The sequence below is a fragment of the Micropterus salmoides genome, unplaced genomic scaffold (assembly GCF_014851395.1).
Source record: "Micropterus salmoides isolate LMB-PRFRI ecotype aquatic unplaced genomic scaffold, ASM1485139v1 Ms_hic_scaffold_10, whole genome shotgun sequence".
Lineage (NCBI taxonomy): Eukaryota > Metazoa > Chordata > Actinopteri > Centrarchiformes > Centrarchidae > Micropterus > Micropterus salmoides.
In genome coordinates this window covers 13,155,681-13,169,586 of record NW_024040041.1, presented here as the reverse complement: position 1 = coordinate 13,169,586, position 13,906 = coordinate 13,155,681, and the positions used below count along the sequence as shown (strand labels likewise).

At 41.3% G+C, this 13,906-nt stretch overlaps 2 protein-coding genes across 2 annotated transcripts in view; both read right to left on the bottom strand.

Moving 5' to 3' along the window:
• The window catches only part of spsb3a (splA/ryanodine receptor domain and SOCS box containing 3a), a 35,260-nt gene that overhangs the window by 12,609 nt on the left and 8,745 nt on the right, over nt 1-13,906 (bottom strand). The window lies entirely within an intron of this gene.
• On the bottom strand, nt 1,320-7,523 carry atp6v0ca (ATPase H+ transporting V0 subunit ca). Its single transcript, XM_038697105.1, has 3 exons — nt 7,271-7,523; nt 3,985-4,168; nt 1,320-2,489 (listed from the first exon to the last, which is right to left on the bottom strand). Exons 1-3 carry the CDS (start codon nt 7,344-7,346, stop codon nt 2,285-2,287), a joined length of 465 nt encoding a protein of 154 aa, XP_038553033.1. The 5' UTR covers nt 7,347-7,523; the 3' UTR covers nt 1,320-2,284.

Here is a 13,906-nt window from a genome sequence, read left to right as displayed (position 1 = left end):
TAGTTCTTAAATAGTCATACTTGTTATATTTCCATTCGTCACAACATTTGAGGTTCTCTGATCTGGTGTAAATGGCCTCTTTCACTCCTCTTTAAAACCACCTGTCCTCTCTGTCCAAATTATGTACATGGTTGTCATGTCAAGTGTCAAGTGTCCCTTGTCCTTCAAATGTAATTTTACAATTCTGTTGTTGAATGTCATATTACATTATAATGTTTCAGCAACTTCAGTCATAACGTTAGCTAATATTTGCAAATACACTAAGTTGCTATGTTACACTACCTGTAATATTACTATGAGTGGAAACAGCCATGTGCAGTTTTTATTTTCTTTTATAGCCCGACATGTTATATTTGTCTCACAAGTGTCACATTATGTTATATATGCCAAATTTATTCAGCATAGCGAGTAATCGCTATTGCTACTAATATTACATGTAATACATGTAATGTTATTATGGAGTGGAAACATTGAGTAGTTATAGAAAAAAGTATTCTATCAGTTTGAACTAACTATTTTAGTTGTCTTACTACCCATTAAAATCTTGGACCAGCGGTGGTAGGTAACCAACGTTAATCATATAGCTACTGTAACTTACTTATTATGACTGCTATTGACAAAGGTAGACTTCCATGAGAAAGTGTTTATGTGCTGCAGTGTCAGTGTATTGTTCAATGCATGTTCACATTTGGTGTTTACTTGTTGAGAAATGCTATCATGGGTTTGCTTACAGTACCTACCATTTTACTGTAAATATTATTTAGTCACCTAGCTACTAGCTGATGACAAGTGAGCGAATTACATTCATTTAAAGTGCTGTAGCTCCATGGAATAATGGGATTCAATAGTCCATCTGAAGCCTACGTTAAGAATGAGCTAGTTGTAGATATACTTTATGCATGTAATTACCTCCCAGTATTTTGGTCAGCTGCCTTCCTTTCTCAGAGACTTTATTTGGTGCTGGGAGAGGTTTTTATTGTTCCCAACAGTCACATGAAATATCCACCCTTGTGCTGAGTACAGCCTCATAGAGCTTGTCTGTTTGTTTCTACCCATTTAACAAAGTTTTCTGTTACCCAACACCACATTCTTGCCTGTTAATATAATTTGTTGGCCAGTGAGTGTGAACCACCTCTGAAATGTTGTTTATTGAGTAACTTATGACTACTAGGCTGATCTATGGAATCCCAACTGCTCTACGTTTAATGAGATTTTAATACCCGATTTCCATTTACACAAACGCTAGAGAATCTGAAAAGTCTAAATATTGTTAGTACTTTAAGTTTAGTCATTCCATTAATTTCAGGCAAAACCAAAAGGCTGGAGGAGGTTGAGTTTTATTTGGAAATCTGACAGGCATGGCTGAACAGTGAGCTCTCACCTTAAACAAAAAAACAAATAAATCAAGACAGCAGCACTACAGGTAAACGATACTAGTGTTCGAGAATGTCATATTAAACATAAATCGACTTGCACACATTGTATGCACTCAGGTCATTCACACACACACACACACACACACACACACACTGTCGACTCCATGTCAACATGTGGACATCCTCCATTAATAATCACACTACATCCAGAGGAATTCCAAGCACTTTGAACAATTACCCACAGTGCAATTAATCTAACTATACACAGATAATTTATATATTTTGATGTATATATGGTATTCAATAAACAGTATTCCATTTAGACAGTTTCATTAAGTCAAAATCATTATAACTTTCCATAAATAGTGAAAAAAAAAACAATGTCTCGTCAGCTCCTCGCCACTGAATTAAAAATGGTCCCCGAAAAAAAAAAAAAGAACATGAAAAAACAAAACACTAATGTGCACGATTCTTCAGTAGTCTCAGATTGACACTCAAAACCACCAACAAAAAAATCAAGGAGGGGGAATGGGCAGGGGGATAAACGCTGATACTCACACTCACAGCACAGACTGGTTACTACATTTACAGGGGGTGGAGGGACTCTGGATCACTGTACAGGTTAAGATCAGACAACAAATCAAGCAGACTGTCCACACATCATCCCACAACAACCAATACACCGTCATGCCCGTTCTGTTCACACAAGACCTGACACAACTGGATGGCTTTAAACAACATGGATAAATCACATCTACTGAGGACACAGCTGTCAAGTCGACCGCCAACATGTTTCTGTTGCCATCCCATCCTGCCAGACCCGCGGGGTGTAATGGAAGTAGGTGAAAATCTCCTATTTGTTCTCGCTGCTTTGATGTGGAATGAATGAGATGATGTTTGATGCAGACTTATTTTGTAGATAAGATGAGGGCCACAATGAGGCCATAAAGCCCCAGCACCTCGGCAAAGATCAGGATCAGGATCATGCCCACGAAAAGCCGGGGCTGCTGGGCGGTGCCTCTCACACCGGCGTCACCCACGATGCCAATGGCGAACCCGGCCGCCAGACCGCTCAGGCCCACGCTCAGACCGGCACCAAGATGCAGGAAACTCCTGTTGGAGAGAGTACAGTCATTGCACAGTGTAATACACATTCAGATTAAATATTTATACTTGAAGCAATTAGGCATTACAACTGGGCTCTCAACAGGCTTTAACGCAACACAGAAGCAGTGGATTTATCATATCTACTCATATCATATTTGTCATATCTTGCCAATAAAATGCTATGAATGTTTCCAACACACAGGTTATGTTTATGAAGCATGAGTGTTTTTTTGGTAAATCTAGAGAGAGTGAGTGTTTGATCTACAAAGTAGTTTAGGTGGAGTGTTAAGCAAAAAACAAATCTAATGATCAAAATATCATAAGTCCACTGAGGCCTCCTTATCACCCATATTTTCCATCTTTCTGACAGAGGAATCTATTATGCTGCAGTTAGTGAAGACAATAATGGACATAATGGGGTAAAATATGGCTTTTGGACTTGTGTATGCAGTAAAGTGAAATAAAAAAAATAAAAAAAATCCAAGATCATGGGTGTTAACATATCTCTTATTATATGCTAAATATATGTCAAACCCTCTATTTTCTCTTCCTGTAAAAGCAGAAGTATTTCATCTTAAACTCGGGGACCTATAAATAACGAATGTGATTTGGGGCGACAAGCTGACCCCACCATGACATAGTCATACCACAGTTGACTCTTAGTTTTAAGGTCATAGTAGCCAGCATGAGTAAGGGGTGTGTGTTTTACAGTAAGTTGTCAAAAACATTTTTAAAGAATGTGTTTGAGGTGCGATTCATTCATTTCTCCCTCATCCTTGTCTTCCAGGTGAGGGAGGTGTGGGTGGAGCCCAATAGTCCTCTACAGCTTCTGTCTCGCACTGTACTCTCGCTAAGTCATGAATACTTTTGACAGATCCAATCGCATCTGAATGACTTGATCAAATCCCTCATATACCTACAGACGCCGCAACTGCCGTTTCACGTCGACTTTACAAGCACTGTAAACCTTTCGTAAAAAGCAAACATGATTACTTATAAATATGCATTAAGTAATAGAGCTGCATTGTTTTGTTAATCGATTAATCATTTCAGCCATTCTTAAAGAAAAAATGTGAACAATTTGCTGGTTTGATCTTCTTAAACTGAGGAATTGCTGCAATTCTTTGTCATTTATGATAGTAAAGACTTTAGGTTTTGGACTGTTGGTTGGACCAAAGAAGCAATTTGAAGACGTCACTTTGGGCTCTGGAAAATTTTGATGTTTTTTTCACAATTTCTTGACATTTTGTAGACTTAACGATTAGTCGATTAATCATTAAAATAGTCAGCAGGTTAGTCGATAAGGAAAGTAATCGTTAGTTGCAGCCCTATTAAGCAATAGCTGTAAAGTTAACAACGAGGGTCATTTAGAGAGCTAAATGCTTGATGTGCGTGTGTGTGTGCTTCAACTCAAAAAGCATACAAACAATGCAGCAGATATGCTATAAAATAATATGCTGAAACTGTTCAAATCAACTGCTGTGCTGGAGGTTCATCTTACTTGTAAAGGGTGACTCTCTCAGAGATGTTGTTTGCTATCAGCACAGCCACCACCAGCCCGTAGATGGCGATGATACCGGCCATGACCACAGGGATGATGGACTTCATGATGAGCTCTGGCCGCATCACAGACATCGCAGCGATGCCTGTGCCGCTCTTCGCTGTCCCATACGCTGCTCCTAACGCTGAGTGAGAAAGGAGAGTTCTTGTTAAATTGCGATTCCTGACAAAACAAATCGAAGCCAACAAGATATGGATTCAGATGGAGCTGCCAGAGAGTGATTAATGAATGAATTTTAATTCACGTTCTGGGTCTGAGACACAGTTTAGACAACATGAAAAAAGGTACAATGTGTTCTCTCCTGCCCAGCAAACAAATAACTGAGAAATTAAAGTGATTAAAGTGCAAATCACAGTAGTCTCTGTCTATTTAAGGTTCTCTCACAAAACAATCTCTTTTAAACATTATAAGAAGTTATTGTTTTGATGAATGTTTGCACACTGCAACCTTGCTAACCCATACAACCCTGTCCAATTCAATATATTATATGACTACATTCCTGACTAATGTCACAGTAGCTTCTCCTTAGTTTCACTTTCTGCTCTGCTGTGACCTCATGTTTCATGGATACGCTGTATTTTACACTGTACATCACTGTTACTGCAAGCATGTTGTCAGTTTGTTCATTCAACCTGTACAATCTAAAGCAATCTACTATAATACAGTAGCCCTGCAATAATGCCATCCTATTACAGTCATCTTAACCTTTTTCCTGCATCTTGTCTTTAGTTTTTGATGTTTCTTTTATATGCTTATAATTATACTGGATTCAACTGTTGGTGGTGATTGAACTATACCAGGCAGCCTGCTGTGTCAGCCAGGCTTGTCTGGCGTCTACCCGACTTTCACAGAGCAACCGACATCACGTGTGTGGACACCTGTAGTGGTTCAACTACACACGTGACTCGCAGTTCAATCCACGCAAAAATACATACAAGCAGTAGTTGACAGTGTTCACTGCTATTCTTTGTTGCCTGGAGCGCATCAACCTGCGCAGCCCAATCACTGATTATCACGGCTCTGATGGCATCAAGCAGAGCAAAACTCTGAATATAGATCGTTATATGCTTACCACGAAGACCCGCTGGAAACGAATGACTAAAGTAACAGTTTCCACCACTTCTCACTTGCTGCCGTGGGAGTGTTGACATTTTCGAGGGCTATGTACTAAATAACTGTTGTGTAAATAAGCAATCCAACATTTTCCTCTAACAATTTTAACAGCTCTGTCCAAAGCCGCACTTTACTGGGAGATAAAATACAAAAGACTAATCCCAGAAAGTTAAATAATGATTCTCTTATCCACTGATATGTTCTACAGTTCTCATTAGTGTAAACGTACAGCATCTGACTCACCCATCATAGGCTAATTCTGCACTGCCTGCTTCCCCACCATGCCTTGAGAGGCAGAAGCATTTGCTTCCCATAGATGGATAGATAGATTCTGCAGATTCCATTGTGAACAAATAACTTGACACTTTAACAGCACCCATGCAGATTTTACTGAGGGGCATAATATTTTTCTGATTCAAAGCTTTAAAGCCCAAATTACACTGCTGGATCAAGGGGTTTCTGTATGCCTGTGGGGTCGGAAATAATAGCAAGGAAATTGATAAAAAGATATATTTGAGGCACTAGAAAGGACATCACCTCTAATTAACTGTCCTCAAGAGAGAACTGTAACTTTATTTTTCAACTGTAACAATAAATAACCAATTGAGGCATTCTTATTAAGAAATGTTAGCCGTTTATATTTAAACACAAATATTAGCCGATATAGCAGTAACGGGATCTTTTTAACCAACATTGGCATCAGCCTCATGAACCCAGTATCAGTTGAGCGCTAATTTTTAGTTCTGTATAGACTTAAAAAGCCTTATTAAGAAGCACTTGAATTACTTTCCCCCCCACCTGCTATATGTTGTCTTTACACTACCTAAATTAATGAAACATAATTCAAGCAGACCAAAGTTTGTGCGGGAGAGACCCAACCTGTGCTTGATTTTAAAGCTGTATACATGAGCTAATTAACAGACACCTCTGGCAGAGGTAGTCCGACACATCAACACAAAAGTGTAAGGAAGTCCTTTGCACTACATTGACATAAAATTAATTTAGATTTAATTAGAGACTAACTGATCTAGTTGGGTGTCAGCCAGGATGTGACCGATTCACATTAAATACAGCTTCTTTGTCAGTGTCGTAGCATTTCCACCATCAGTTACGTTCATTCAGGTAGGATAGGACACTGAGGGGGCCGCTGGCCTAATGTTACCTTACATAAAAATGGTTTTATGCAGTGTGATATACAGTTTTTAGACATAGGAAAAAGGGGGGGGGGGGGGGGACCACCAGTATTGGTAGCCACTACAGCAGATATCCTGGGTTTAGGTATCATAATTGTGTCACAAGATAAAAGCTGGATCAATGCATTTCTAGAATTACTATCTTAAATAAAATATATAAGACAAGTGTTATTTATCCAATGGATAAGTGTCACCTGATGTCTTAGTCATCAATGATTTCCACATTATGGAGACAACTGTCTGCAGGAATTTCCTTCACCACATTTTCTTCCCCAAAAATAATTGTAGGAGCACTGTATATTGTATTTTGAGGTCCTCTTTGACAGACTGGGTGCACCCTGCCTCCAGCCTCGGGTGCATTATGAACACGACAGGGCGGAAGGAAATGAATGGGTTTACCTTTGCATTTCAACGCTGATGTTTAGGCCTCGACGCAGGCCTGTAACACAACTCATTACAACCACTGGGAAACACACGTTGGGTGCAATCTCAGCAAGAATCGTATATGTTTTAACATTATAATCCATGAAGCTCTGGACCTCCCAGCGCTGTAAAATTACTTCATTTTGACAGATTAGAGGTGGCCGGAGCGTGGCAGCTGCCTGCTCAGTGAGGGTCTGCGTCACCAACCTGCAGCTACCAGACCACAGCTTGATATGATAAAACCTGGCTCATACGGGAGATAGCTTGCGGTGTGAGGAGCTCACTTGGTGGTCAGCAGCTTGATGTCTGTGGGAACCTTCCTCTGCCTGGCAGGGTGCGTGAGCCGTGACGGGGCTCGGCTAACACAGTTTCTCCTCACACAGCCCCCGTGCAGTCGTTTCTAATATCAGTCGCAGAAAATTCAACACCTGGCTAAGCTAATGTGTCGTTATAACGCTAACGGCTGGGGTGTCAGATGAAGGAGCTGGTTTACTTACCGCTGAAGACCATGGCCGCAGAGGCTCCCATCACAGCGAAGAAGGGCGAGTACTCGGGGCTCTCCTCAGAAGACATTCTCGCGCTTCTCTCGGGGCGATACAGCTACAACGGCAGACTGTCTTCTTCTTAGGGTTCCCCTCTTTCCCTCAGTCAGCTTTGGACAGGTTAAAACAACGAGGGGGAACGATAACGTAGCTACCAGTTAGAGAACCGGTGTAGAAGAGGAAAATGGCGAAACGGAAAAAGTCACATGATCGTCCATATCGGGAGGATCCATTTGCGTGGACATAGGGATGCACGACACAAACAGGGTTAAAATATGAAACTCTTGTTTTTTTATTCCACCGTAATATACCTTGTATGAATTAATTTCAATCATTAGTCATTTTCAAAGCGATTATACGTTACATCAGTTTGTAATACCACAGTATACGATGCGGGTAGTTTGTACAGTGCGTGTATTGTGGTATGTTCTGCTGCAAGTGCACTGACTGCAGTTGAAACGCTAGTAGTCACATCACGCTGGCGTATTAATTATTAGGCATCAAATAGATGGTAAAAATAAACCATAAACAGTGTATGCGCTCTGTAATTTATAAATGCAACAACAAATTAGCAGAGTAAGCTAAAGGCGATCAGAAAGCACAGCAACACAATGTCCATTTCCAGCATCCATCTTAGCTAAGGTTATGCAGCAGGGTCTGTTTGCAGTTTTCACCGTGGAATAACCTAGCAGGGAGAGGTTAATTTAATAAACAACCACTAGACACCCTTTACGAGTCAAACTAACTAACATGGTCTTGACGGAGTAACCTGGATGCACATGCTGAGGCTGCCTTTGTCAAGGTGACACTAAAATGGATGTTTCTAATGTCAGCCTAAAAGGACATTTCACATTGTTCTTCACCCTAGAAGATTTTTATGCTTCTTTCAGGCACATTTTGTCAAGATTACATTTTTATCAGATCTTATTTTACCATTTTGACTATTTAGCTTCCCCAACATGTATATTTCTCCCACATCTCCCTTCAGTGAATCTTGGTTATCAAAATTTGTCATCTGTCGCTTTGACATTTGGTCTGAAGGATTTTTTGGTATTAGACCAGCACATCATGATCTTACCCGTCCAGTTTGCATTTTTAGAATACACTCAGTATAATTAAGTTTCTTTGGGAGTGGTTGCACCAGGAGTAGCGTGCCTATGGGTAACCCATTTAACCTGGGTACAAAGATGAAAAGACAACCACACCACTGAGTACAAAAATCAGTTCATCTTTATTTCATGAATTTAATTTAACACGCAAGTCCTGGGTTGAGGTTGGTCATGGCAGGGCAGTCTACTGGGCGTCAGGGATGAAACTAACCTCCAGCTTCACCCTTTCAACTCACTGCAATTATACTACAATGCAACTCTGTTAGGATTCAAATACACAAGATGGATTACACTGCAGACTCAACAGTACACAAAGCAGACTACAACAGCAAGTCGTTCACTGCAACTCCCCATATCACCTTCAGGCAATACAGATAGCACCCTTTCTACCCCCAAAAGCTCTGTCACCCTTAGAGAGACTATTAAAACTTCACACAAATAAATAAGAAGGTTAACATTTCAACTAGAAGGAAAATCACACTCTACTTACTACTACATCTGGTAGTGTCCAGTGACCCGGGGAAGCAGCTGAGGGACGGAGTCCTCTAGCAGCGTGTGGCAACAGGCTTAACACTGTACCTGGCCGGGAAGTGGTGGCAGCTGACTCGCTTTGTATTATTCCACACCTTGTGATCTATAGGGGAGACAACTGGCCTCCACTCCGAACACAACAGCTCCCATGTCTGTCTTTACAGTCAGGGACACTAAGTCTCGAATGGCACCCACCCCCCAGAAAGAGAACAATGCTGGTGTCTTGCCAAGTTCCCCAGTAACGTCCACCAAGTAGCCAATGACACTGAACAGGTCTTGGTTCTGCCTTTTGTCAGTTCTCAAGAGTCTGATACCACCACCACGACTGGTTCTTTCAAAAAAGCACATTAACAAGTTTGAGGGGTTACAACCTTTCCATTCGATACCAAAATACGTTAACAGGGACACCAGGATTCCAGGATTCAGACAGACTCTTTGCTATCTGCATTCTCATATTCACCCCGACTACTCACTGTAGTATGCAACATGCCCACTTTCATTTAACAGTAATTACTTGCACAGGCATAGTACCCTGTTCCACCCTCAAACTACACTGGCAACTTTGCCTGTGACAATGGCTTCATTACAGGAAGGATAACCATAGCCACCTGGACAAACAGTTTGGGGCTTTGTTAAATCTTCAGGGACTACCAAAGGGAAGATCCCCTCCTTATAAAGTCAACAGCACCATGCTTGCTGAGAAATCAAAACCCAGGAGGATCTCATGACCAGGCAGGTCAGCTACGAAAAACTAAAACCAAGGAATCAAACTGGCACACGGTCTGCCACTTCTTTTATACCACCATTGGCAGCAGATACACCATCATGCCCCATTAACTCTGAGCCCTCATTTGTAATGAACCAAATTTACTTACAGATTACTTACAAGAGTGAGTCCAACCAACCTACTTTGGCAGCAAGATATGCAGAATCACTAACACTTGCTGAGGCCACAGTTTTGGATTTAGTTTCCTGCAGATATGGGCCATCACTACATGTGTGTTACAACCACATTCCCAAACACCCTGATCGGGAGTGTTGTGGGCCTATGAATAAAGCCATTTAACCTCGTAAGAGGCTGAAAAATGACAAGCACACCAGTGAGTTCAAAAATCAGTTTATATTTCCTAGGTTGTAGTTGGCTTTGGCAGGTGCAGTATAGGTATCAGAATGAAACCACTGGTTTTACTGCAACTTACTGCTGCATTTATACTACAATACCACTCAGTGAGGACTCAAATGCAAACAGCACACGAGGCAGATTGCACTGCAGACCCAGCACTATCTGCAGCTCCCCCTATCACCCTCAGGCAGTACAGATGGCACCTTTTATACCCTAGACAGTTCTGTCCCCCCTATAGGGACTATTGAAAGTGCACACAAACAAAAGATAAAGGTTAACACGTCATAGAAGGGAAATGGCACTCAACTTACAGAGCCAGTGAGACCCCCCCTCCCCATTCCCCAGGTCTAAGCTGGAGCAGCCGTCCAGTGCCCCATGGAAGCAGCTGAGGGACATAGCCTAACAGCGCTGTGCCTGGCCGGGAAGCAGTGGTGGCTGGCTGATGTTGTCTCCCACCTCGCAACCTACAGGAGAAAACAGGCCTCCACTCTTAAAAATGGAACAGCTCCCTCCTGTTTTCACTATCTGCAACAGTCACAAACACCCAGCCCAAAAGATGAGCACAATGCCAGTTTCTTAGCTGGGCACGTTCAACGTAGCATCCACAACGTACACAGAAAGACCGAACAGGTGCTCGGCTCTGCCTTTTGTCAGTTCTCAAGCGTCCCCAACAGCACCCATAATTAACTCCAGGTGAGCTCAATCAACCCAATTCACTTGACTGCCCCTGCCCCAAAAGCAAAACACAATCCCATATAAACATGTTTTAGAGAGGCTTTGATTCAATTGTCATTATAATGTGGCTCTTTTGAACTGTGCTGAGTTATACTGACAGGTGTTTCTAATATTTTGCCCACCCCACTTATATTCTTGAAGGTAACAGAAACACCTTTCTGTATAATGGAATACAGTCCAATAGCACCACAAACTATAGCCTCCAAAATTACCATGAAGTTACACCTCTCTAAAATAGTTTCAACAAAACAGAACATTATAACCTTCATGAGGACTATTGTATTTGACTGTACCTAATTAACTTGCAACTGAGTATATAGATTAACATTTTATTTATATATTTTGTAGAAGAAAGACATTTGGAATCAGACCCTTAAAGGGGCATTATGGAGTTTCCAACAGCCACTAGCGGTGCGGTTCTAAGATTGCAACCAGGTGTGTGCTTGTACGCGCGCTCGCTTGAAGTCATGAGCGAGCATAATCCAAAACACTTTAACTTTCATACAGAAACACCACAGTAAACGCAGGATCACCAGCATGCAGGCTGTGGCTTTTCTCCAGACATGTTCAGGCCATAGGTTCAGGCTCTGTTACTTCAACGTTCCCGTCTCAGAGGCAGATAAACACCGGCGCCGCATATCGGCTCAATACTCACGAATAAAGGCAGAGTGACAGCGGCTATAGAGAGACAGGGAGAACAGACCGAGCTGGAAACTCAGGTAAACTCCCACTGCAACGTTACAGTAATAGTTTTATCAGCTGCAGGTTGAACTAATCCATGCTCGTTACATGATCTCAGTACATTTACTGCATTTAGCTGACGTACTACATCGTTAGCTCGCCTGCTGCTTTTCAGTAACTATCTTTACTATCTGTGAATCTTTCCCCCGGAGGCTCAGCAATGTCAGCACAGCTACATGTATTGGATGATAATGAAATGGTTAGTGAGCTGGAATGGATATTATAATGAGATTGTGTCACACTAACAGTTAGACTGCAGTAAGTAACTTTACTGTAACTAGTGATAATGGATGGCTCTTCCTTCCTCTGGGTTGTTGTGATCGTTTTGTTGCAGTGTTTTATGTTATGTGGGTCATGTTACGTTAGTAAACAAATCGCTCCACATTTGCTTTTTGCCGTTATATCCTTTCTTGCAGGCTAAATCAACAGTGGTACACAGGATAGTAACATGGGTCGCGTTAGTTGTTGACATGAGGACTCAGAACCAGAGACCTCACATTTAAAGCAGAATAGTAGCTGATGCAAGCAACGGAGAAAACAGGTGTGTGCTTCATTTCTAAGTGAGTTTTGAGCCCATCGAAAATAAGGCAATGACAATTTCATTTATTAAAATCAAAAACTTACATATAGCCCCTTTAATGTCGACTGATTTTTTTGGAGAAGTCACAACCTTTTAAGGCTACAATGTGTATGTTTTAGTGGCATCTAGTGGTAAGGATAAGGAATTGCAACCAACGGCTCAGTCACTGCTCACCCCTCCCTTTGCAAGTGCGCAGGAGAAGCTACATGGCCGACACACTCGGCTCGGTCGGCTCTTGTGCTAAATAATACATGTGGTCCTCCATTTGTCTAAATTTCACTTCTCTTCTTACTTCTAATAAACGAGATGACTACTGCTACTACCACTACTTCTTCCTCGTACGTACATATTCAATGTAGTGATGAAAGACGCTCTGTAGAGCAGTTTGTCTGTTAGGACTACCGTATAAACATGGCTGTACAACATGAAGACTTCAATGTAAGAAAACCTGCAGTGTGTGTAGATACAAATGTCCCATTCTAAGGTAATAAAAACATAACAGTTAAGTATGTAAGATCTTTATACAGCACTAAAAACATAGTTGTGTATATTAAATTGCATTTTCCTTCAATAGATCCTCCTAAATATTACATTGCATTACGTTTAATGCAGCACAACTGCTTGTACTGTTTTGTGGTATAGCCTGATGTATACAGCAGGGTATCTAACACATTAATATATAGTATTTACATCATTACATTATTTATTCTCTCTCTCTCTCTCTCTATATATATATATATATCTATATATCTATATCTATATCGATATCTATCTATCTCTCTCTATCTATATCTATCTATCTATCTCTCTCTATCTACAGTGGGTATGGAAAGTATTCAGACCCCTTTAAATTTTTCACTCTTTGTTTCATTGCAGCCATTTTCCAAAAATCAAAAAAGTTCATTTTATTTCTCAGTAATGTACACTCAGCACCCCATCTTGACAGAAAAAAACAGAAATGTAGAAATTTTTGCAAATTTATTAAAAAAGAAAAACTGAAATATCACATGGTCATAAGTATTCAGACCCTTTGCCGTGACACTCATATTTAACTCAGGTGCTGTCTATTTCTTCTGATCATCCTTGAGATGGTTCTACACCTTCATTTGAGTCCAGCTGTGTTTGATTATACTGATTGGACTTGATTAGGAAATCCACACACCTGTCTATATAAGACCTTACAGCTCACAGTGCATGTCAGAGCAAATGAGAATCATGAGGTCAAAGGAACTGCCTGAAGAGCTCAGAGACAGAATTGTGGCAAGGCACCGATCTGGCCAAGGTTACAAAAAAATTTCTTCTGCACTTAAGGTTCCTAAGAGCACAGTGGCCTCCATAATCCTCAAATGGAAGACGTTTGGGACGACCAGAACCCTTCCTAGAGCTGGCTGTCCGGCCAAACTGAGCTATCGGGGGAGAAGAGCCTTGGTGAGAGAGGTAAAGAAGAACCCAAAGGTCACTGTGGCTGAGCTCCAGAGATGCAGTCGGGAGATGGGAGAAAGTTGTAGTAAGTCAACCATCACTGCAGCAATCCACCAGTCGGGGCTTTATGGCAGAGTGGCCCGACGGAAGCCTCTCCTCAGTGCAAGACACATGAAAGCCCGCATGGAGTTTGCTAAAAAAACACCTGAAGGACTCCAAGATGGTGATAAATAAGATCCTCTGGTCTGATGAGACCAAGATAGAACTTTTTGGCCTTAATTCTAAGCGGTATGTGTGGAGAAAACCAGGCACTGCTCATCACCTGTCCAATACAGTCTCAACAGTGAAGC

What these genes read in the sequence shown, in the direction of transcription:
- atp6v0ca (XM_038697105.1), bottom strand. Translation starts at nt 7,346, where the DNA reads ATGTCTTCTGAGGAGAGCCCCGAGTACTCGCCCTTCTTCGCTGTGATG. An exon ending in TGCGGCCATGGTCTTCAGCG is followed by an intron (nt 4,169 to 7,270) that starts GTAAGTAAACCA and finishes TTTCTCACTCAG; the next exon opens with CGTTAGGAGCAGCGTATGGG. An exon ending in GAGAGAGTCACCCTTTACAA is followed by an intron (nt 2,490 to 3,984) that starts GTAAGATGAACC and finishes TCTCTCCAACAG; the next exon opens with GAGTTTCCTGCATCTTGGTG.